The sequence below is a fragment of the Oncorhynchus kisutch genome, linkage group LG19, assembly GCF_002021735.2.
Source record: "Oncorhynchus kisutch isolate 150728-3 linkage group LG19, Okis_V2, whole genome shotgun sequence".
NCBI lineage: Eukaryota > Metazoa > Chordata > Actinopteri > Salmoniformes > Salmonidae > Oncorhynchus > Oncorhynchus kisutch.
The window spans coordinates 58905582-58931492 of NC_034192.2; the positions used below are offsets into that span (position 1 = coordinate 58905582).

Below are 25911 nucleotides of genomic sequence, written 5' to 3' on the forward strand. Positions count from 1 at the left end.
ATGGCTCTCTTGATTCTGACATTGGTCACTTTGCCCTGGTGAGTAAAATAACCTTTTTCTAATTTGATCAATGGTTAGGCCTCTATAGTTTCTTGAATGTACTTCAGTCATGTATGATAGTAAACATAACAGTCCTAATCCTAATAGGTTTAACCTACTAATCTTATAGGTCTACACAGGACAGTCTAAATTGTCATCAATTATGATTGTATTGATTTCAGCGTTGGCTGTGTCTATGGACAAGAAAGTTACGCAGGTGAAAACATCACCCGCATTCTGGACCGACTACTAGATGGATATGACAACTGGTTGCGACCAGGATCCGGAGGTAGTTCTGTTTATTTTACATCTACAGAACTTTTCATTGAATAAATAGGAAATAGCATAATTTGGCTATTACATTGTACAGAATTCTTTACCTGGTTAGTTTCTCCAAATGAATTGTTCCAAGTCTATTTACAGTGTTCCATATTTTTATGAGCAACAATTAAAATCCCCAGATCCTTTTCAGGTATTGTCACAGAGGTGAAAACAGATATCTTTGTCACCAGCTTTGGCCCAGTGTCAGATGTGGAAATGGTAAGAAACACTCGGCATATTCCCACATAAGCTTACTGTCACATACATGTGCAGTATGTCAAATTAGCAACTGTGTTTGTATGTTATGTTTACACACAGTTTCTAATGCATTTATTATACATGGGTGTTAACTGAGCTTTAATGTCCACTGCACAGCTGCCTTATGGGTAGACTGTAGATTAGATAATGAGCCATTTAGTTTGATTAGTCTGTTTCAATACAGTAACTAGGGGAGGGTCCTGGGGTCCTTTTAATCAATATGTCAAGCAAACTGAATGCTCAAACGGATTGATGAATGAATATCTATAGGTAGTTATTGTCCTAATCATCTCATTTTCTCTCTGGACTGTCTTGTCGGATCAGTATTTAACTGTAGATATTTAGTTACAAACACATTTATTATGTCTACGGTTTGGAGCAGGACCTGCATTTTGTAATGTGCATTCCTCTGGCCTTCTTCAGGACTGTAGAATCTAGAATCTAGGTCTACATTCTATATTCTAAAGTCCACATTCTAGATCCAGAACCTGTCTGGTGATCAGTCATCTAATGCCCGGCCTTCTATCTCCTCCTCAGGAGTACACCATCGACATGTTCTTCCGACAGACCTGGGTGGACGAGAGGCTGAAGTACGACGGCGCCGTGGAGATCCTGAGTCTCAACAACAAGATGGTGGATAAAATCTGGACACCCGACACGTTCTTCAGGAACTCCAGGAAGTCCATCGCCCACAACATGACCACTCCCAACAAGCTGTTCCGCATCATGCAGAACGGGACCGTCCTCTATACCATGAGGTAACCTGAGCCCCGAGCCCCTCCTCCCTGTACCCTCCTGCAGAACCTCTTCACCATGAGGTAGTCCCTCCTCCCTGGACCCTCCTGTAGAACCTCTTCCCCATGAGGTAGTCCCTCCTCCCTGGACCCTCCTGTAGAATCTCTTCCCCATGAGGTAGTCCCTCCTCCTCCCTGGACCCTCCTGTAGAACCTCTTCCCCATGAGGTAGTCCCTCCTATCCTGGACCCTCCTGTAGAACCTCTTCCCCATGAGGTAGTCCCTCCTCCCTGGACCTTCCTGTAGAACCTCTTCCCCATGAGGTAGTCCCTCCTCCCTGGACCCTCCTGTAGAACCTCTTCACCATGAGGTAGTCCCTCCTCCCTGGACCCTCCTGTAGAACCTCCTGTAGAACCTCTTCACCATGAGGTAGTCCCTCCTCCCTGGACCCTCCTGTAGAACCTCCTGTAAAACCTCTTCACCATGAGGTAGCCCCTCCTCCCTGGACCCTCCTGTAGAACCTCTTCCCCATGAGGTAGTCCCTCCTCCCTGGACCCTCCTGTAGAATCTCTTCCCCATGAGGTAGTCCCTCCTCCCTGGACCCTCCTGTAGAACCTCTTCCCCATGAGGTAGTCCCTCCTATCCTGTACCCTCCTGTAGAATCTCTTCCCCATGAGGTAGTCCCTCCTCCCTGGACCTTCCTGTAGAACCTCTTCCCCATGAGGTAGTCCCTCCTCCCTGGACCCTCCTGTAGAACCTCTTCACCATGAGGTAGTCCCTCCTCCCTGGACCCTCCTGTAGAACCTCCTGTAGAACCTCTTCACCATGAGGTAGTCCCTCCTCCCTGGACCCTCCTGTAGAACCTCCTGTAAAACCTCTTCACCATGAGGTAGCCCCTCCTCCCTGGACCCTCCTGTAGAACCTCTTCCCCATGAGGTAGTCCCTCCTCCCTGGACCCTCCTGTAGAACCTCTTCACCATGAGGCAGTCCCTCCTCCCTGGACCCTCCTGTAGAACCTCTTCACCATGAGGTAGTCCCTCCTCCCTGGACCCTCCTGTAGAACCTCCCGTAGAACCTCTTCACCATGAGGTAGTCCCTCCTCCCTGGACCCTCCTGTAGAACCTCTTCACCATGAGGTAGTCCCTCCTCCCTGGACCCTCCTGTAGAACCTCCTGTAGAACCTCTTCACCATGAGGTAGTCCCTCCTCCCTGGACCCTCCTGTAGAACCTCCTGTAAAACCTCTTCACCATGAGGTAGCCCCTCCTCCCTGGACCCTCCTGTAGAACCTCTTCCCCATGAGGTAGTCCCTCCTCCCTGGACCCTCCTGTAGAACCTCTTCACCATGAGGCAGTCCCTCCTCCCTGGACCCTCCTGTAGAACCTCTTCACCATGAGGTAGTCCCTCCTCCCTGGACCCTCCTGTAGAACCTCCCGTAGAACCTCTTCACCATGAGGTAGTCCCTCCTCCCTGGACCCTCCTGTAGAACCTCTTCACCATGAGGTAGTCCCTCCTCCCTGGACCCTCCTGTAGAACCTCCTGTAAAACCTCTTCACCATGAGGTAGCCCCTCCTCCCTGGACCCTCCTCACCATGAGGTAGCCCCTCCTCCCTGGACCCTCCAGTAGAACCTCTTCACCATGAAGTATCCCCTCCTCCCTGGACCCTCCTGTAGAACCTCTTCACCATGAGGTAGTCCCTCCTCCCTGGACCCTCCTCACCATGAGGTAGCCCCTCCTCCCTGGACCCTCCTGTAGAACCTTTTCACCATGAGGTAGCCCCTCCTCCCTGGACCCTCCTGTAGAACCTTTTCACCATGAGGTAGCCCCTCCTCCCTGGACCCTCCTGTAGAACCTTTTCACCATGAGGTAGCCCCTCCTCCCTGGACCCTCCTGTAGAACCTCTTCACCATGAGGTAGTCCCTCCTCCCTGGACCCTCCTGTAGAACCTCTTCACCATGAGGTAGCCCCTCCTCCCTGGACCCTCCTGTAGAACCTCTTCCCCATGAGGTGAATGAAATGCTTTGTGGTCAATTAAGACTGACTATTTTTATTAGTATTTAACTAGGCAAGTCAGTTAAGAACAAATTCTTATTTTCAATGACGGCCTTTTAACGGTGGGTTAACTGCCTTGTTCAGGGGCAGAACGACAGATGTTTACCTTGTCAGCTCGGGGATTCCATCTTGCAACCTTTTGGTTACTAGTCCAACGCTCTAACCACTAGGCTATTATGCCGGTGCAGTGCTGCTTTGCACAGAGGAAACCAGTTGTGTTGTGCTGTGTACACAGTTTTTTTTACACAGATCTATACGATGAAATCAGAAGTCTAATGTTGTGTATTCTGTGTGTCTCAGACTAACCATCGTTGCTGAGTGTCCCATGAGGCTCATGGACTTCCCTATGGACGGACATATATGTCCTCTGCGGTTCGGCAGCTGTGAGTACTCAGTCCTTCGTTTGGCTCTTTCAGGAACTAATTAGAGTCGTCAGAGTTAATCAGTTAACTTGTATTCACTTTTTTGTGATTTTATTACACAGATGATGTTTTTATTTTTTATCGTAATTATATTGCATTGTCTTAAAAGCGATCAAAATACACTGAAAACATAATCTACACTGCTACAAAGAACAATGCGATTGACATTGAGGTTAAAGAAAGTGTGCTGTTACTATAGACACAATCAATCCATATTCTTGTCTTTATTTTGTATGAAAAAGCATAAATTACAGCTTCATTTGAGCAAATTCTGAATTTGTGATTTAATCGTGACAGCAAATCCTGTGATTTAACTCAATTCACTGTAACAGTAACATTTAGAAATGATTGATCGTAACAAAACAGACTTTGAGCAGAGAGAGAGAGAGAGAGAGAGAGAGAGAGAGAGAGAGAGAGAGAGAGAGAGAGAGAGAGAGAGAGAGAGAGAGAGAGAGAGAGAGAGAGAGAGAGAGAGAGAGAGAGAGAGAGAGAGAGTTTGCTTCATGCACTGAAACCGTAACCTTCATCTGCTCCAGCTTCCTCAAAACAGTTTGCTTCATATCCCCTTTATAATGTATAAGGAACAGGGAGCATTTCAGACACGTTCCATGTCTTGTTATTTCCGTCAGCATTACACATAGGAATGGAGTGACAATTGAATGGTTTAGGTTTCTGTATACTTCAGATGGGTACACGAACAGTGAGATCACCTTTACCTGGAGGAAGGGTCTGGAAGCTTCTGTAGACTGTCCTCAGGAGTCTATCAGTCTGCTACAGTATGACCTGGTGGGACAGAAGTTATCCACGGAGACGTTCAAGTCCAACACAGGTAAGGACCCACTGTGTGTGTGTGTGGGTGTGTGTGTGTGTCAAACTTAATAATTACAACACCTAAATTCATTAATTAATAATGGTGATAATAACCCATACCTTTACGTTTGAGCATACATTTACATATTAACTGTAATAAAAGTGTGCAGACAAAATGTATTTGGTATTTTCAGGAAAGCACATTAAAATGTAAAATTCAGACAGAAAGTCTGCGTCCCAAATTGCACCCTATTCCCTATGGGCCCTGATCAGAAGTAGTGCACCCTATTCCCTATGGGCCCTGGTCAGAAGTAGTGCACCCTATTCCCTATGGGCCCTGGTCAGAAGTAGTGCACCCTATTCCCTATGGGCCCTGGTCAGAAGTAGTGCACCCTATTCCCTATGGGCCCTGATCAGAAGTAGTGCACCCTATTCCCTATGGGCCCTGGTCAGAAGTAGTGCACCCTATTCCCTATGGGCCCTGGTCAGAAGTAGTGCACCCTATTCCCTATGGGCCCTGGTCAGAAGTAGTGCACCCTATTCCCTATGGACCCTGGTCAGAAGTAGTGCACCCTATTCCCTATGGGCCCTGGTCAGAAGTAGTGCACCCTATTCCCTATGGGCCCTGATCAGAAGTAGTGCACCCTATTCCCTATGGGCCCTGATCAGAAGTAGTGCACCCTATTCCCTATGGGCCCTGATCAGAAGTAGTGCACCCTATTCCCTATGGGCCCTGGTCAGAAGTAGTGCACCCTATTCCCTATGTGCCCTGGTCAGAAGTAGTGCACCCTATTCCCTATGTGCCCTGGTCAGAAGTAGTGCACCCTATTCCCTATGTGCCCTGGTCAGAAGTAGTGCACCGTATTCCCTATGGGCCCTGATCAGAAGTAGTGCACCGTATTCCCTATGGGCCCTGATCAGAAGTAGTGCACCCTATTCCCTATGGGCCCTGATCAGAAGTAGTGCACCCTATTCCCTATGGGCCCTGGTCAGAAGTAGTGCACCCTATTCCCTATGGGCCCTGGTCAGAAGTAGTGCACCCTATTCCCTATGGGCCCTGGTCAGAAGTAGTGCACCCTATTCCCTATGGGACCTGGTCAGAAGTAGTGCACCCTATTCCCTATGGGCCCTGGTCAGAAGTAGTGCACCCTATTCCCTATGGACCATATGGTCAGAAGTATACCTATATAGGGAAATGGTTGCCATTTGAGATACAGCCTATAACAGTAACAACATCCATTACTTCTCCCCTGCTTGCTTCATCAGCCTGGTTGTAGGTAATACAGTAGAGCAGCTTCCTCCTAAGAGCTCATATTTCCTTGAACAGCCATCTAAGATGCTTAAGTGGTCAAGCCTAATGCGTGCGGTCTGCCTTTAAAAAAGAACTGTGGGGCTTAAAGCCCTATGAGTGATCCTAGAGAGAGGTGGGAGGGAGTAGGAGAGAGAGAGAGGGAGAGAGAGAGGTGGGAGGGAGTAGGGGAGAGAGAGAGGTGGGAGGGAGTAGGAGAGAGAGAGAGAGAGAGGTGGGAGGGAGTAGGAGACAGAGAGAGAGGGTGAGAGGGAGTAGGAGAGAGAGAGAGAGAGAGAGAGAGGTGGGAGGGAGTAGGAGAGAGAGAGAGAGAGAGGTAGGAGGGAGTAGGAGAGAGAGAGAGAGAGAGAGAGAGAGGGTGAGAGGGAGTAGGAGAGAGAGAGAGAGAGAGAGAGGTGGGAGGGAGTAGGGGGGAGAGAGAGGTGGGAGGGAGTAGGAGACAGAGAGAGAGGGTGAGAGGGAGTAGGAGAGAGAGAGAGAGAGAGAGAGAGAGAGAGAGAGAGAGAGGTGGGAGGGAGTAGGAGAGAGAGAGAGAGAGAGAGAGGTGGGAGGGAGTAGGAGAGAGAGAGAGAGGGTGAGAGGGAGTAGGAGAGAGAGAGAGAGAGGTGGGAGGGAGTAGGGGAGAGAGAGAGAGAGAGAGAGGTGGGAGGGAGTGAGTAGGAGACAGAGAGAGAGGGTGAGAGGGAGTAGGAGAGAGAGAGAGAGAGGTGGGAGGGAGTAGGAGAGAGAGAGAGAGAGAGAGGTGGGAGGGAGTAGGAGAGAGGAAGAGAGAGAGGGTGAGAGGGAGTAGGAGAGAGAGAGAGGTGGGAGGGAGTAAGAGAGAGAGAGAGAGAGAGAGAGAGAGAGAGAGAGAGAGAGAGAGAGAGAGAGAGAGAGAGAGAGAGTAGGAGGGAGGGAGGGAGTAGGAGAGAGCACCAAATAATGCATGCAGAGCAGAATTAGGCCGATACCCACTAATTATCAAAATCCAGAAAAGAGCCGTTAAATTCTACAACCACCTAAAAGGAAGCGATTCCCAAACCTTCCATAACAAAGCCATCACCTACAGAGAGATGCACCTGGAGAAGAGTCCCCTAAGCAAGCTGGTCCTGAGGCTCTGTTCACAAACACAAACACACCCCACAGAGCCCCAGGACAGCAGCACAATTAGACCCAACCAAATCATGAGGAAACAAAAAGATAATTACTTGACACATTGGAAAGAATTTACAAAAAAACAGAGCAAACTAGAATGCTATTTGGCCCTAAACAGAGAGAGAGTACACAGTGGCAGAATATCTGACCACTGTGACTGACCCAAACTTAAGGAAAGCTTTGACTATGTACAGACTCAGTGAGCATAGCCTTGCTATTGAGAAAGGCCGCCGTAGGCAGACATGGCTCTCAAGAGAAGACAGGCTATGTGCACACTGCCCACAAAATGAGGTGGAAACTGAGCTGCACTTCCTAACCTCCTGCCCAGTGTATGACCATATTAGAGAGACATATTTCCCTAAGATTACACAGATCCACAAAGAATTTGAAAACAAATCCGATTTTGATAAACTCCCATATCTACTGGGTGAAATTCCACAGTGTGCCATCACAGCAGCAAGATTTGTGACCTGTTGCCATAAGAAAAGGGCATCCAGTGAAGAACAAACACCATTGTAAATACAATCCATATTCGCGCTTATTTATTTTCCCTTGTATACCCTTAACCATTTGTACATCATTGCAACACTGTATATATACGTAATATGACATTTGTAATGTCTTTATTGTTTTGAAACTTCTGTTTGTGTAATGTTTACTGTTAATCTACCTAACTTGCTTTGGCAATGTTAACAAGTTCCCCATGCCAATAAAGCCCCTTGAATTGAATTGAATTGAATTGAGAGAGAGAGAGAGGTGGGAGGGAGTAGGAGAGAGAGAGAGAGAGAGAGAGAGAGAGAGAGAGAGGTGGGAGGTAGTAGGAGACAGAGAGAGAGAGGTGGGAGGGAGGGAGGGAGTAGGAGAAAGAGAGAGAGGTGAGAGGGAGTAGGAGAGAGAGAGAGAGTGAGATAATGTTTCTTCAGGCAGAACCCAGCAGATCCCTAGAACAACACCGAGAGGCTAGGAGGAGGCAGTCTCGCAAAGATAGGGATGGAGTGGCCCAGTTACCATAACAAGGAGGGGGCAGTCTCGTAAAGATAGGGATGGAGTGGCCCAGTTACCATAACAAGGAGGGGGCAGTCTCGTAAAGATAGGGATGGAGTGGCCCTGTTACCATAACAAGGAGGAGGCAGTCTCGTAAAGATAGGGATGGAGTGGCCCTGTTACCATAACAAGGAGGGGGCAGTCTCGTAAAGATAGGGATGGAGTGGCCCTGTTACCATAACAAGGAGGGGGCAGTCTCGTAAAGATAGGGATGGAGTGGCCCTGTTACCATAACAAGGAGGAGGCAGTCTCGTAAAGATAGGGATGGAGTGGCCCAGTTACCATAACAAGGAGGGGGCAGTCTCGTAAAGATAGGGATGGAGTGGCCCAGTTACCATAACAAGGAGGGGGCAGTCTCGTAAAGATAGGGATGGAGTGGCCCTGTTACCATAACAAGGAGGAGGCAGTCTCGTAAAGATAGGGATGGAGTGGCCTGTTACCATAACATTGAGGAGGCAGTCTCGTAAAGATAGGGATGGAGTGGCCCTGTTACCATAACAAGGAGGAGGCAGTCTCGTAAAGATAGGGATGGAGTGGCCCAGTTACCATAACAAGGAGGAGGCAGTCTCGTAAAGATAGGGATGGAGTGGCCCTGTTACCATAACAAGGAGGGGGCAGTCTCGTAAAGATAGGGATGGAGTGGCCCAGTTACCATAACAAGGAGGGGGCGGTCTCGTAAAGATAGGGATGGAGTGGCCCAGTTACCATAACAAGGAGGGGGCAGTCTCGTAAAGATAGGGATGGAGTGGCCCTGTTACCATAACAAGGAGGAGGCAGTCTCGTAAAGATAGGGATGGAGTGGCCCAGTTACCATAACAAGGAGAGGGCAGTCTCGTAAAGATAGGGATGGAGTGGCCCAGTTACCATAACAAGGAGGAGGCAGTCTCGTAAAGATAGGGATGGAGTGGCCCAGTTACCATAACAAGGAGGAGGCAGTCTCGTAAAGATAGGGATGGAGTGGCCCAGTTACCATAACAAGGAGGAGGCAGTCTCGTAAAGATAGGGATGGAGTGGCCCAGTTACCATAACAAGGAGGGGGCAGTCTCGTAAAGATAGGGATGGAGTGGCCCAGTTACCATAACAAGGAGGAGGCAGTCTCGTAAAGATAGGGATGGAGTGGCCCAGTTACCATAACAAGGAGGAGGCAGTCTCGTAAAGATAGGGACGGAGTGGCCCAGTTACCATAACAAGGAGGGGGCAGTCTCGTAAAGATAGGGATGGAGTGGCCCTGTTACCATAACAAGGAGGGGGCAGTCTCGATAAAGATAGGGATGGAGTGGCCCAGTTATCATAACAAGGAGGGGGCAGTCTCGTAAAGATAGGGATGGAGTGGCCCTGTTACCATAACAAGGAGGCGGCAGTCTCGTAAAGATAGGGATGGAGTGGCCCTGTTACCATAACAAGGAGGGCGGCAGTCTCGTAAAGATAGGGATGGAGTGGCCCAGTTACCATAACAAGGAGGAGGCAGTCTCGTAAAGATAGGGATGGAGTGGCCCTGTTACCATAACAAGGAGGGGGAGGACGAGGGTGAGAGAGAGAGAGAGAGAGAGAGAGAGAGAGAGACGACAACTATTTGCACATTGCTAAATAGCTGATAATATAACACTGGAAATGTCTTTATCTTCTTGAAACCTTTTTGAATGTTTACTGTTAATATCTAATAGTTTTTTGTTGATGTTGTTAAATTAGTTTCTTCTCACTTGTTTATTGTTTATTTCACTTGATTTGGCAATGTAAACATATGTTTTCCCATGCCAACAAATCCCATTTGAATTGAATTGAGAGAAAGGAGAGAGAGGGAGTGTTTAGACAAAGTGTCGTAGTGTAGTGTAGTAGTGTTGTGATTCTGGTGTTGTCTCTCACTATCTTTCCTTCCCCCATTCCTTTGTATTTCCCTCCCTCCCTGCCTCTCTTCCTCTCTCTCTCCCTCCCTCACCTCTCTCTCTCCCTCACCTCTCTCTCTCCCTCCCTGCCTCTCTTCCTCTCTCTCTCCCTCCCTGCCTCTCTTCCTCTCTCTCTCCCTCCCTCACCTCTCTCTCTCCCTCACCTCCCTCCCTGCCTCTCTTCCTCTCTCTCTCTTTCCCTCCCTCCCCTCTCTCCCCTTTTCTCTCCTACTGTTTTTCTCTCTCTCCCTCCCCTCTTTCTACTCCTCTCTCTTCCTCTCTCTCTCTCTCTCTCTCCCTCCCCTCTTTCTACTCCTCTCTCATTCTGTCTTTCTCTCTCTCCCTCCCCTCTCTCCCCTCCTCTCTCATTCTGTCTTTCTCTCTCTCCCCTCCTCTCCTACTCTCTTTCTCTCTCTCTCTCTCCCTCACCTCTCTCCCCTCCTCTCTCATTCTGTCTTTCTCTCTCTCCCTCCCCTCTTTCCACTCCTCTCTCCTTCTGTCTTCCCCTCTCTCCCCTCCTCTCTCCTACTGTCTTTCTCTCTCTCCCCTCCTCTCCTACTCTCTTTCTCTCTCTCTCTCCCTCACCTCTCTCCCCTCCTCTCTCATTCTGTCTTTCTCTCTCTCCCTCCCCTCTTTCCACTCCTCTCTCCTTCTGTCTTCCTCTCTCTCCCTCCCCTCTCTCCCCTCCTCTCTCCTACTGTCTTTCTCCCTCCCCTCTCTCCCCTCCTCTCTCCTACTGTCTTTCTCTCTCTCCCTCCCCTCTCTCCCCTCCTCTCTCCTACTGTCTTTCTCTCTCTCCCTCCCCTCTCTCCCCTCCTCTCTCCTACTGTCTTCCTCTCTCTCCCTCCCCTCTTTCCACTCCTCTCTCCTTCGGTCTTTCTCCCCCCCCTCTACCCTCCTTTCTCTCTCTCTCTCCCCTCCTCTGTCCTTCCAACTCTCTCTCCCTCACCTCTCATAGGCAATCAGCAATTAGTAGAGGGAGGTGTGCTCTCCACTTCTGCTAGGCAAAAAGCAATTAGTAGAGGGAGGTGTGCTCTCCACTTCTGCTAGGCAAAAAGCAATTAGTAGAGGGAGGTGTGCTCTCCACTTCTGCTAGGCAAAAAGCAATTAGTAGAGGGAGGTGTGCTCTCCACTTCTGCTAGGCAAAAAGCAATTAGTAGAGGGAGGTGTGCTCTCCACTTCTGCTAGGCAAAAAGCAATTAGTAGAGGGAGGTGTGCTCTCCACTTCTGCTAGGCAAAAAGCAATTAGTAGAGGGAGGTGTGCTCTCCACTTCTGCTAGGCAAAAAGCAATTAGTAGAGGGAGGTGTGCTCTCCACTTCTGCTAGGCAAAAAGCAATTAGTAGAGGGAGGTGTGCTCTCCACTTCTGCTAGGCAAAAAGCAATTAGTAGAGGGAGGTGTGCTCTCCACTTCTGCTAGGCAAAAAGCAATTAGTAGAGGGAGGTGTGCTCTCCACTTCTGCTAGGCAAAAAGCAATTAGTAGAGGGAGGTGTGCTCTCCACTTCTGCTAGGCAAAAGCAATTAGTAGAGGGAGGTGTGCTCTCCACTTCTGCTAGGCAATCAGCAATTAGTAGAGGGAGGTGTGCTCTCCACTTCTGCTAGGCAAAAAGCAATTAGTAGAGGGAGGTGTGCTCTCCACTTCTGCTAGGCAAAAAGCAATTAGTAGAGGGAGGTGTGCTCTCCACTTCTGCTAGGCAAAAAGCAATTAGTAGAGGGAGGTGTGCTCTCCACTTCTGCTAGGCAAAAAGCAATTAGTAGAGGGAGGTGTGCTCTCCACTTCTGCTAGGCAAAAAGCAATTAGTAGAGGGAGGTGTGCTCTCCACTTCTGCTAGGCAAAAAGCAATTAGTAGAGGGAGGTGTGCTCTCCACTTCTGCTAGGCAAAAAGCAATTAGTAGAGGGAGGTGTGCTCTCCACTTCTGCTAGGCAAAAAGCAATTAGTAGAGGGAGTTGTGTTCTCCACTTCTGCTAGGCAAAAAGCAATTAGTAGAGGGAGGTGTGCTCTCCACTTCTGCTAGGCAAAAAGCAATCAGTAGAGGGAGGTGTGCTCTCCACTTCTGCTAGGCAAAAAGCAATTAGTAGAGGGAGGTGTGCTCTCCACTTCTGCTAGGCAAAAAGCAATTAGTAGAGGGAGGTGTGCTCTCCACTTCTGCTAGGCAATCAGCAATTAGTAGAGGGAGGTGTGCTCTCCACTTCTGCTAGGCAATCAGCAATTAGTAGAGGGAGGTGTGCTCTCCACTTCTGCTAGGCAAAAAGAAATTAGTAGAGGGAGGTGTGCTCTCCACTTCTGCTAGGCAATCAGCAATTAGTAGAGGGAGGTGTGCTCTCCACTTCTGCTAGGCAAAAAGCAATTAGTAGAGGGAGGTGTGCTCTCCACTTCTGCTAGGCAATCAGCAATTAGTAGAGGGAGGTGTGCTCTCCACTTCTGCTAGGCAATCAGCAATTAGTAGAGGGAGGTGTGCTCTCCACTTCTGCTAGGCAATCAGCAATTAGTAGAGGGAGGTGTGCTCTCCACTTCTGCTAGGCAAAAAGCAATTAGTAGAGGGAGGGGTGCTCTCCACTTCTGCTAGGCAATCAGCAATTAGTAGAGGGAGGTGTGCTCTCCACTTCTGCTAGGCAATCAGCAATTAGTAGAGGGAGGTGTGTTCTCCACTTCTGCTAGGCAATCAGCAATTAGTAGAGGGAGGTGTGCTCTCCACTTCTGCTAGGCAATCAGCAATTAGTAGAGGGAGGTGTGCTCTCCACTTCTGCTAGGCAATCAGCAATTAGTAGAGGGAGGTGTGCTCTCCACTTCTGCTAGGCAATCAGCAATTAGTAGAGGGAGGTGTGCTCTCCACTTCTGCTAGGCAATCAGCAATTAGTAGAGGGAGGTGTGCTCTCCACTTCTGCTAGGCAATCAGCAATTAGTAGAGGGAGGTGTGCTCTCCACTTCTGCTAGGCAAAAAGCAATTAGTAGAGGGAGGTGTGCTCTCCACTTCTGCTAGGCAATCAGCAATTAGTAGAGGGAGGTGTGCTCTCCACTTCTGCTAGGCAAAAAGCAATTAGTAGAGGGAGGTGTGCTCTCCACTTCTGCTAGGCAAAAAGCAATTAGTAGAGGGAGGTGTGCTCTCCACTTCTGCTAGGCAAAAAGCAATTAGTAGAGGGAGGTGTGCTCTCCACTTCTGCTAGGCAAAAAGCAATTAGTAGAGGGAGGTGTGCTCTCCACTTCTGCTAGGCAAAAAGCAATTAGTAGAGGGAGGTGTGCTCTCCACTTCTGCTAGGCAAAAAGCAATTAGTAGAGGGAGGTGTGCTCTCCACTTCTGCTAGGCAAAAAGCAATTAGTAGAGGGAGGTGTGCTCTCCACTTCTGCTAGGCAAAAAGCAATTAGTAGAGGGAGGTGTGCTCTCCACTTCTGCTAGGCAAAAGCAATTAGTAGAGGGAGGTGTGCTCTCCACTTCTGCTAGGCAAAAAGCAATTAGTAGAGGGAGGTGTGCTCTCCACTTCTGCTAGGCAATCAGCAATTAGTAGAGGGAGGTGTGCTCTCCACTTCTGCTAGGCAATCAGCAATTAGTAGAGGGAGGTGTGCTCTCCACTTCTGCTAGGCAATCAGCAATTAGTAGAGGGAGGTGTGCTCTCCACTTCTGCTAGGCAATCAGCAATTAGTAGAGGGAGGTGTGCTCTCCACTTCTGCTAGGCAAAAAGCAATTAGTAGAGGGAGGTGTGCTCTCCACTTCTGCTAGGCAATCAGCAATTAGTAGAGGGAGGTGTGCTCTCCACTTCTGCTAGGCAAAAAGCAATTAGTAGAGGGAGGTGTGCTCTCCACTTCTGCTAGGCAAAAAGCAATTAGTAGAGGGAGGTGTGCTCTCCACTTCTGCTAGGCAATCAGCAATTAGTAGAGGGAGGTGTGCTCTCCACTTCTGCTAGGCAATCAGCAATTAGTAGAGGGAGGTGTGCTCTCCACTTCTGCTAGGCAATCAGCAATTAGTAGAGGGAGGTGTGCTCTCCACTTCTGCTAGGCAATCAGCAATTAGTAGAGGGAGGTGTGCTCTCCACTTCTGCTAGGCAAAAAGCAATTAGTAGAGGGAGGTGTGCTCTCCACTTCTGCTAGGCAATCAGCAATTAGTAGAGGGAGGTGTGCTCTCCACTTCTGCTAGGCAAAAAGCAATTAGTAGAGGGAGGTGTGCTCTCCACTTCTGCTAGGCAAAAAGCAATTTGGCGGAATGTTTATTTTAGCCTCAAAATCAATATGTCAAGCAAACTGAATGCTCAAACGGATTGATGAATGAATATCTATAGTTATAGCAAGCGTGTTACTGGCGGTTGTGTCACAAAACTAAGATCGTTGTCGAAACAAAGACTGTTCTGCCAAGTTGTTGTACAGAAGGAGAGAGAGGAAGACTACCTAGTTGTTGTACAGAAGGAGAGAGAGGAAGACTACCTAGTTATTGTACAGAAGGAGAGAGAGGAAGACTACCTAGTTATTGTACAGAAGGAGAGAGAGGAAGACTACCTAGTTGTTGTACAGAAGGAGAGAGAGGAAGACTACCTAGTTGTTGTACAGAAGGAGAGAGAGGAAGACTACCTAGTTGTTGTACAGAAGGAGAGAGAGGAAGACTACCTAGTTGTTGTACAGAAGGAGAGAGAGGAAGACTACCTAGTTGTTGTACAGAAGGAGAGAGAGGAAGACTACCTAGTTGTTGTACAGAAGGAGAGAGAGGAAGACTACCTAGTTGTTGTACAGAAGGAGAGAGAGGAAGACTACCTAGTTGTTGTACAGAAGGAGAGAGAGGAAGACTACCTAGTTGTTGTACAGAAGGAGAGAGAGGAAGACTACCTAGTTGTTGTACAGAAGGAGAGAGAGGAAGACTACCTAGTTGTTGTACAGAAGGAGAGAGAGGAAGACTACCTAGTTGTTGTACAGAAGGAGAGAGAGGAAGACTACCTAGTTGTTGTACAGAAGGAGAGAGAGGAAGACTACCTAGTTATTGTACAGAAGGAGAGAGAGGAAGACTACCTAGTTGTTGTACAGAAGGAGAGAGAGGAAGACTACCTAGTTGTTGTACAGAAGGAGAGAGAGGAAGACTACCTAGTTGTTGTACAGAAGGAGAGAGAGGAAGACTACCTAGTTGTTGTACAGAAGGAGAGAGAGGAAGACTACCAAGTTATTTCCAGATCTCATGTTTGCTCTTTTTGTAGCTTTGGCAACTATGCGTCTGTTTTATTTATTTATTTTATTATTATTTATTTTTTTAAATACCGCCTTTTTCGATCTTGTCTCATCGCTGCAACTCCCCAACGGGCTCGGGAGGTGAAGGGCCAGTCATAAGTCCCCTGAAAAATATGACCAGCCAAGCCACTCTTCTTACCACCGCCTGCTTAACCCGTAAGCACCAATGTGTCAGAGGAAACACTGTTCACCTGATGACCGTGGTCAGCCTGCAGGCAGCCGGTCCGCAACAAGGAGTTGCTAGAGCGCCTCAAGCTCAACCTTGACAAGACGGAGCTGCTCTTCCTCCCGGAGAAGGCCTGCCCGCTCAAAGACCTCTCTGTTACGGCTGACAACTCCACAATGTCGCCCTCCCAGAGTGCAAAGAACCTTGGCAACACCCTGTCGTTCTCTGCAAACATCAAAACAGCGACTCGCTCCTGCAGGTTCATGCTCTAGAGTACGACCCTACCTCACACAGGAAGCAGCGCAGGTCCTAATCCAGGCACTTGTCCTCTCCCGTCTGGACTACTGCAACTCACTGTTCCCTGCTTGTGCCATCAAACCCCTGCAACTTATCCATAACGCTGCAGCCCACCTGGTTTTCAACCTTCCCATGTTCTCCCATGTCACCCTGCTCCTCCACACACTCCATTGACTTCCAGACGAAGCTCGCATCCACTACAAGACCCTGATGCTTACCTACAGAACAGCAAGAGGACCTGCCCCCCCCCCCCCCACCACTACAAGACCCTGGTGCTTACCTACAGAACAGCAAGAGGACCTGCCCCTCCCTACCTTCAGGCTATGCTAGGACAGCAGAGACCTTGACCATCTTCTGAAAACATCTGAAACCCGACCTCTTCAAACAGTATCTTAAATAGTCCTCTTCCTCACCTAGACCCCCCCCCCCCCCCCCCCCCTGCGGCAAAAAATAAAATAAATAAAATACAAACTGAACCAGCACTTGCCCCTGACCCCACCCCCCCTTCTAGCTCCGATTCTACGCATTGCTACTTTATTGAGGTAAAATGTACTTTCTATATCAGTGATATGTGGTTGTCCCACCAAACTTAAGATTAATGCGCTAACTGTAAGCCTGCTAAATGACTCAAATGTTTAAAAAATATATTATTCTCTGGTCTGCTCTGTCTTAGGGTAGGGGGTTAATCACGTCCCGTGGGCAGTCAGATACACTATCTTCTCTATATGTCTCTAATTGGTTATATCGCTACAGCCTTTCCAGGTCCATGGACAATTCTCCTCTCTTCTCGCTGCGTATCTTCTTCTCTCCTGTATCAGTCTCTCTGCTGATACCTACTCTGTTTATCTTTCAGGTGACTACTCTGTCATGGTAGTCCATTTTCTACTACAGAGGAAGCTAGGCTACTACCTGATTCAGACGTATATCCCTCTGATTATGGTGGTGGTGCTGTCGCAAGTAGCCTTCTGGATCAACAAAGAGTCTGTCCCTGCACGCACTGTGGCTAGTATGATAACAACCCTCTGTCACTGTGTCTAGTATGATAACAACCCTCTGTCACTGTGTCTAGTATGATAACAACCCTCTGTCCCTGTGTCTAGTATGATAACAACACTCTGGCACTGTGGCTAGTATGATAACAACCCTCTGTCACTGTGTCTAGTATGATACCAACCCTCTGTCCCTGTGTCTAGTATGATAACAACCCTCTGTCACTGTGTCTAGTATGATAACAACACTCTGGCACTGTGGCTAGTATGATAACAACCCTCTGTCACTGTGTCTAGTATGATAACAACCCTCTGGCACTGTGGCTAGTATGATAACAACCCTCTGTCCCTGTGTCTAGTATGATAACAACCCTCTGGCACTGTGTCTAGTATGATAACAACCCTCTGTCCCTGTGGCTAGTATGATAACAACCCGTTGGCACTGTGTCTAGTATGATAACAACCCTCTGGCACTGTGGCTAGTATGATAACAACCCTCTGGCACTGTGTCTAGTATGATAACAACCCTCTTTCTTGAATTGAGGCAGAGAGAGACAGAGAGAGCGAGACAGAGAGACAGAGAGAGACAGAGAGACATTTCAAACAGAGATAATGTTAGATGGTTGGCTGGCTGCTACTGCCTGAGCAGTAGATTAGACCATGAAAAATGATGTGGACCTGACAGAAACAATGGAATATTTTGGCAATTGAATGTTCAATATTAAATTTAATTTAGAGAGACAGAGAGATCTCTGTCTTAGTCTCTCTCGATCACTCTCTCTGTCTTAGTCTCTTTCGATCACTCTCTCTGTGTGTCTCTCTCTCTGTCTCTCACTCACTCTCTCTCTGTCTCTCACTCACTCTCTCTGTGTCTCTCTCTCTCTCGCTCACTCTCTCTGTCTCTCTCTCTCTCTGTGTCTGTCTTTCTCTCCTCTCCCTCTCCTTTGCTTTCTGTCTCTCTCCCTCTCTCTCTGTGTCTCTCTCTCTATGTCTCTCTCTCTCTCTCTCTCTCTCTCTGTGTCTGTCTTTCTCTCCTCTCCCTCTCCTTCGCTCTCTGTCTCTCTCCCTCTCTCTCTGTGTCTCTCTCTCTATGTCTCTCTCTCTCTCTATGTCTCTCTCTCTCTCTCTATGTCTCTCTCTCTCTCTCTCTCTCTCTTTCTCTCTCTCTCTGTGTCTGTGTCTCTCTCGCTCTCAATAGTGTTCCAAAACTTAATTCAGCCTATACTGTATATCACTTCATATACCCAATGCATGACGTGACTGGGAGAGACTGTGTCAAATGCATGATGTGACTGGGAGAGACTGTGTCCAATGCATGATGTGACTGGGAGAGACTGTGTCCAATGCATGATGTGACTGGGAGAGAATGTGTCCAATGCATGATGTGACTGGGAGAGACTGTACCCAATGCATGATGTGACTGGGAGAGACTGTGTCCAATGCATGATGTGACTGGGAGAGACTGTACCCAATGCGTGATGTGACTGGGAGAGACTGTGTCCAATGCATGATGTGACTGGGAGAGAATGTACCCAATGCATGATGTGACTGGGAGAGAATGTACCCAATGCATGATGTGACTGGGAGAGACTGTGTGTATACAGAGGATCTGAGAGGGAACAGGCAAACGAGCCACATATATAGGGTTGCAGATGTAATCTCTCTCTCTCTCATAATAGTGTTCTAATTCTGTTTCTATGGTCCCCATCTCCCCTATCCTAACAACCAACAGGCATCACCACGGTCCTCACCATGACAACACTCAGCATCAGTGCCCGCCAGTCTCTGCCCAAGGTGGCCTACGCTACAGCCATGGACTGGTTCATCGCCGTGTGTTTTGCCTTCGTGGCGTCTGCGCTCATCGAGTTCGCCGCTGTCAACTACTTTGCGACGCTGGAGGCCAACAGACTGAAGAAGAAGAAGAACGCCAGGCAGAAAAAAATGGAGGCCCTGGCTGAAGCAAGTTATGATGAGGAGGATGATGAGAGTGCTTCATCTGTAAGTTATTTACTGGAAGGGTGGATGGCTGGACACACTCACAAATACACAGACATGGTTAGGGTTGGTAGCCAGGGGTTTTACACTATGCAGCTGTAACTGTAACGAGCAGCATTCACCAAGACTGACTATCTCCCCATTCAACTACAGAACACCATCACTAAGACTCTCCCCATTCAACTACAGAACACCATCACTAAGACTCTCCCCATTCAACTACAGAACACCATCACTAAGACTCTCCCCATTCAACTACAGAACACCATCACTAAGACTCTCCCCGTTCAACTACAGAACACCATCACTAAGACTGGCTATCTCCCCGTTCAACTACAGAACACCATCACCAAGACTCTCCCCATTCAACTACAGAACACCATCACTAAGACTCTCCCCGTTCAACTACAGAACACCATCACTAAGACTCTCCCCGTTCAACTACAGAACACCATCACTAAGACTCTCCCCGTTCAACTACAGAACACCATCACTAAGACTCTCCCCGTTCAACTACAGAACACCATCACCAAGACTCTCCCCGTTCAACTACAGAACACCATCACCAAGACTCTCCCCATTCAACTACAGAACACCATCACTAAGACTGGCTATCTCCCCGTTCAACTACAGAACACCATCACCAAGACTCTCCCCATTCAACTACAGAACACCATCACTAAGACTGGCTATCTCCCCGTTCAACTACAGAACACCATCACCAAGACTCTCCCCGTTCAACTACAGAACACCATCACCAAGACTCTCCCCATTCAACTACAGAACACCATCACTAAGACTCTCCCCGTTCAACTACAGAACACCATCACTAAGACTCTCCCCGTTCAACTACAGAACACCATCACTAAGTCTCTCCCCGTTCAACTACAGAACACCATCACTAAGACTCTCCCCGTTCAACTACAGAACACCATCACCAAAACTCTCCCCATTCAACTACAGAACACCATCACTAAGACTGGCTATCTCCCCGTTCAACTACAGAACACCATCACCAAGACTCTCCCCGTTCAACTACAGAACACCATCACTAAGACTGGCTATCTCCCCGTTCAACTACAGAACACCATCACTAAGACTCTCCCCGTTCAACTACAGAACACCATCACTAAGACTCTCCCCGTTCAACTACAGAACACCATCACTAAGACTCTCCCCGTTCAACTACAGAACACCATCACTAAGACTCTCCCCATTCAACTACAGAACACCATCACTAAGACTGGCTATCTCCCCGTTAAAATACAGAACACCATCACTAAGACTGGCTATCTTCCTGTTCAACTACAGAACACCATCACTAAGACTCTCTCCATTCAACTACAGAACACCATCACTAAGACTCTCCCCATTCAACTACAGAACACCATCACTAAGACTCTCTCCATTCAACTACAGAACACCATCACTAAGACTCTCCCCGTTCAACTACAGAACACCACACATTAAATTGTTATGTACACAGATGTCATGCTCATATCTTTGTGGACGTAGCTAGCTAGCTATATGCTATATTCTATATGCTATTTTCTATATGCTATATTCTATATGTTATATGTTATATGCTATATTCTACATGCTATATGCTATATTCTATATGCTACATGCTATATTTTATATGCTATACTCTATATGCTATATGCTATATGCTAATCCAGTAAGATACTATGTATGGAAGGCTGGCGTCCTGCGAGAGCTTGCTCACGTCTCAGTAGTGTCAGGCTCATGGTTAGATGTTTCTAATGAGTGTGAAAATAAACAGAGCACAACTAGGCGCTCAGAGCTGAAGGCTTGCATCCCAAATTACACCCTGTTCCCTATGGGTCCTCCAATACCCCTCTACGTCCACCCCTAACCCTCCTATACATCCACCCCAACCATCCTCTACGTCCACCCCAACTCTCCTCTTCATCCACCCCTAACCTTATACCCCAACCCTCCTCTTCGTCCACCCCTAACCCTCCAACCTTCCTCTACGTCCACCACAACCCTCTACCCCAACCATCCTCTTCGTCCACCCCTAACCCCCCAACCCTCCTTTACGTCCACCCCTAACCCCTAACCCTCCTTTACGTCCACCCCTAACCCTCCTCTACATCCACCCCTAACCCTCCTCTACATCCACCCCTAACCCTCCTCTACATCCACCCCAAACCTCCTCTACGTCCACCCCTAACCCTCTACCCCAACCCTCCTCTACGTCCACCCCAACCTTATACCCCAACCCTCTTCTTTGTCCACCCCTAAACCCCCAACCCCCCTCTACGTCCACCCCTAACCTTCTACCCCAACCATCCTCTACATCCACCCCTAACCCTCCTCTACATCCACCCCTAACCCTCCTCTACGTCCATCCCTAACTCTCTACCCCAACCCTCCTCTACATCCACCCCTAACCCCCCAACCCTCCTCTACGTCCGCCCCTAACTCCCAACCATCCTCTTCGTCCACCCCTAACCCCCAACCATCCTCTTCGTCCACCCCAACCCTCCTCTTCATCCACCCCTAACCTTATACCCCAACCCTCCTCTTCGTCCACCCCTAACCCCCCAATCTTCCTCTACGTCCACCCCAACCCTCTACCCCAACCCTCCTCTTCATCCACCCCTAACCCTCTACCCCAACCCTCCTCTTCGTCCACCCCTAACCCCCCAACCTTCCTCTACGTCCACCACAACCCTCTACCCCAACCATCCTCTTCGTCCACCCCTAACCCCCCAACCTTCCTCTACGTCCACCACAACCCTCTACCCCAACCATCCTCTTCGTCCACCCCAAACCCCCCAACCCTCCTTTATGTCCACCCCTAACCCTCCTCTACAATACACCCCTAACCCTCCTCTACATCCACCCCAACCCTCCTTTTCGTCCACCCCTAACCCCCCAACCTTCCTCTACGTCCCCTAACCCTCTACTCCAAACCTCCTCTACGTCCACCCCTAACCCCCTACCCCAACCCTCCTCTTCGTCCACCCCTAACCCTCTACCCCAACCCTCCTCTTCGTCCACCCCTAACCCTCTACCCCAACCCTCCTCTACGTCCACCCCAACCTTATTCCCCAACCCTCCTCTTTGTTCACCCCTAAACCCCCCAACCCTCCTCTACGTCCACCCCTAACCCACCAACCATCCTCTTCGTCCACCCCTAACCCCCAACCCTCCTCTACGTCCACCCCTAATCCCCCAACCCTCCTCTACGTCCACCCCAACCTTATTCCCCAACCCTCCTCTTTGTTCACCCCTAAACCCCCCAACCCTCCTCTACGTCCACCCCTAACCCACCAACCATCCTCTTCGTCCACCCCTAACCCCCCAACCCTCCTTTATGTCCACCCCTAACCCTCCTCTACATCCACCCCTAACCCTCCTCTACATCCACCCCAACCCTCCTTTTCGTCCACCCCTAACCCCCCAACCTTCCTCTACGTCCCCTAACCCTCTACTCCAAACCTCCTCTACGTCCACCCCTAACCCCCTACCCCAACCCTCCTCTTCGTCCACCCCTAACCCTCTACCCCAACCCTCCTCTTCGTCCACCCCTAACCCTCTACCCCAACCCTCCTCTACGTCCACCCCAACCTTATTCCCCAACCCTCCTCTTTGTTCACCCCTAAACCCCCCAACCCTCCTCTACGTCCACCCCTAACCCACCAACCATCCTCTTCGTCCACCCCTAACCCCCCAACCCTCCTCTACGTCCACCCCTAATCCCCCAACCCTCCTCTACGTCCACCCCTAACCCCCCAACCCTCCTCTTTGTTCACCCCTAAACCCCCCAACCCTCCTCTACGTCCACCCGTAACCCTCCTCTACATCCACCCCTAACCATCTACCCCAACCCTCCTCTTCGTCCACCCCTAACCCCAAACCCTCCTCTTCGACCACCCCTAACCCTCTACCCCGACCCTCCTCTTCCTCCACCCTTTACCCTCCAACCCTCCTCTACGTCCACCCCTAACCCCCCAACCCTCCTCTACGTCCACCCCTAACCCTCTTCCCCAACTATCCTCTTCGTCCACCCCTAACCCTCTACCACAACCATCCTCTACATCCACCCCTAACCCTCTTCCCCAACCCTCCTCTACGTCCACCCCTAACCCTCTTCCCCAACCCTCCTCCTCTTCCAGCCCTAATCCCCCAACCCTCCTCTATGTCCACCCTTAAACCTCCACCCCTCCTCTCCGTCCACAACTAACCCCCCAACCCTCCTCTACGTCCACCCCTCCTCTTCATCCACAACTAACCCCCCAACCCTCCTCTATGTCCACCCTTAAACGTCCACCCCTCCTCTTCGTCCACAACTAACCCTCCAACCCTCCTCTACGTCTCACCCTAGCCTTCCACCTCTAACACTCCACCTGTCCTCTACATCCACCCCTAAACCTCCCTACCTCCACCATCACCCCTTTCCCCCCTGCCCCATCAGAGAGTGGGGGCCTGAAGAAGAGGCGTAACTCCATAGCCCAGAGTGAGCCGGTGCCCATCTTCCTGCTGCAGGGTTCAGCTGTGCCCCCCATCTCAGCGCCGGCTGGCACCAGCCCCATAGACCAGTACTCCCGCATCATGTTCCCCCTGGCCTTCGCACTCTTCAATCTCTTCTACTGGATCATATACCTGGGCAAGGACACCATGGAACAGGCCAGGTATGAGTTAATAAACTATTCTGTTCTATTAGGACAGCATGGAACAGGCCAGGTATGAGTTAATAAACTATTCTGTTCTATTAGGACAGCATGGAACAGGCCAGGTAGAGTTAATAAACTATTTTCTGTTCTATTAGGACAGCATGGAACAGGCCAGGTATGAGTTAATAAACTCTATTATGTTCTATTAGGACACCATGGAACAGGCCAGGTATGAGTTAATAACCCACTACAGCACAGCGAACCAAGAGAATAGCTCTTGGTAATCGGAACCGGATCATAAGGATCATGAGCCACTCATCATTGGCCAGTAAATCTTTCTGGTCTCTGAAAATTCGCGCTCTCCGAATTTTTCCATTCTCCAACATTCTTCCTACTGTGTAAAAGCAGCCATTGTGCATCATTACGCATTGTAATTTCATGCCTTTCAATACCCACCCATTTGATCGTCAAAGCTACCCAATTGCGTAACACCTTCAGGTGTGGTAATTACCCTGATTATTGCAAAAACATATATCCGTTTGTATTTATTATCCTAAATCACGTTTTTTTTGTGTGCACTGAGAGACAAGGCAAGAAGGGCATTCTATGCCATCAAAAGGAACATAAAATTCAACATACCAATTAGGATCTGGCTAAAAATACTTGAATCAGTCATAGAGCCCATTGCCCTTTATGGTTGTGAGGTCTGGGGTCCGCTCACCAACCAAGATTTCACAAAATGGGACAAACACCAAATTGAGACTCTGCATGCAGAATTCTGCAGAAATATCCTCTGTGTACAACGTAGAACACCAAATAATGCATGCAGAGCAGAATTAGGCCGATACCCACTAATTATCAGAATCCAGAAAAGAGACGTTAAATTCCACAACCCCCCCCCCACCCAAAAAGGAAGCGATTCCCAAAGGAAGTGATTCCCAAACCTTCCATAACAAAGCCATCACCTACAGAGAGATGAGTCCCCTAAGCAAGCTGGTCCTGGGGCTCTGTTCACAAACACAAACACACCCCACAGAGCCCCAGGACAGCAGCACAATTCGACCCAACCAAATCATGAGAAAACAAAAAGATAATTACTTGACACATTGGAAAGAATTAACAAAAAAAACTGAGCAAACTAGAATGCTATTTGGCCCTAAACAGAGAGTACACAGTGGCAGAATACCTGTCCACTGTGACTGACCCAAACTTAAGGAAAGCTTTGACAATGTACAGACTCAGTGAGCATAGCCTTGCTATTGAGAAAGGCCGCTGTAGGCAGACATGGCTCTCAAGAGAAGACAGGCTATGTGCTCACTGCCCACAAAATGAGGTGGAAACTGAGCTGCACTTCCTAACCTCCTGCCCAATGTATGACCATATTAGAGAGACATATTTCCCTCAGATTACACAGATCCACAAAGAATTTGAAAACAAATCCAATTTTGATAAACTCCCATATCTACTGGGTGAAATTCCACAGTGTGGCATCACAGCAGCAAGATTTGTGACCTGTTGCCACAAGAAAAGGGCAACCAGTGAAGAACAAACACCATTGTAAATACAACCCATATTTATGCTTATTTATTTTCCCTTGTGTACCCTTAACCATTTGTACATCATTGCAACACTGTATATATACGTAATATGACATTTGTAATGTCTTTATTGTTTTGAAACTTCTGTTTGTGTAATGTTTACTGTTAATCTACCTCACTTGCTTAGGCAATGTTAACACATGTTTCCCATGCCAATAAAGCCCCTTGAATTGAATTGAATTGAGAGAGAGAGGGGGAGAGAGAGACAGAGCTGATAAAGAGACATAAGAGAGATTGTACAGAGAGAGAGACACGCGCACACACACACACACACACACACACACACACACACACACACACACACACACACACACACACACACACACACACACACACACACACACACACACACACACACACACACACACACACACACACACACACACAGGGAGCAGTCATTACATAAGAGTGTGGAGTGTAAATCTGCCCATCATGTTCCTGTCACAGAATGTTGATGCTTGTTCTGTTGAGAACGTTCTGCACTACAAGGACAGAGACAAGATGGTGGACCCTGCTATAGCTACTGGAGCTGATGTCTTCAACTCTTATTCTCTCTGAGTTTTCAAGAGTTTATTCAGAGGACAGAGGGCACAGTGTCTCTGACTTCGTACCTTTGTAGTATAGAGAGAGAGCATTACTGTAATATACAGTATATCATTATCATGGAAACATATCTACATCTTTACACTTTCTGTCTGTGTGTGTGATTTTCCCTGCTCTCATTCCTCATGTGTGTTTCTGTCCTTGCAGAGAGGATTGAGCCCTGTGCTCTAACTGATGTCATCTGCTGAGCATGTTCTGTAGACACCTTGTTCATTCATCTGTTCTTCGCTCTACCAACAAGTACTCCACGTTCACATTACTTTCAATCCACACTGGAAATGAATACAAAAAAACAAACAAATTATTTTCCGACCTCATTTCAATTCTGTTCACACTTTGTTCTGCCCAGACCTGCTGAGATCAGTTGTTGAAGAGATGTCCTTGTCCTTGGCAGAGCGGTGCTTTAAAC

General features: G+C 48.6%; 1 protein-coding gene across 1 annotated transcript; it reads left to right on the top strand.

Moving 5' to 3' along the window:
* LOC109878335 (gamma-aminobutyric acid receptor subunit alpha-4-like) lies at positions 1-25659 on the top strand. Its single transcript, XM_031797266.1, has 10 exons — positions 1-38; positions 222-328; positions 512-579; positions 1156-1376; positions 3704-3786; positions 4511-4654; positions 16525-16677; positions 18393-18535; positions 23105-23319; positions 25650-25659. Exons 1-10 carry the CDS (start codon positions 1-3, stop codon positions 25657-25659), a joined length of 1182 nt encoding a protein of 393 aa, XP_031653126.1.
* The last annotated feature ends 252 nt before the right edge of the window (positions 25660-25911 follow it).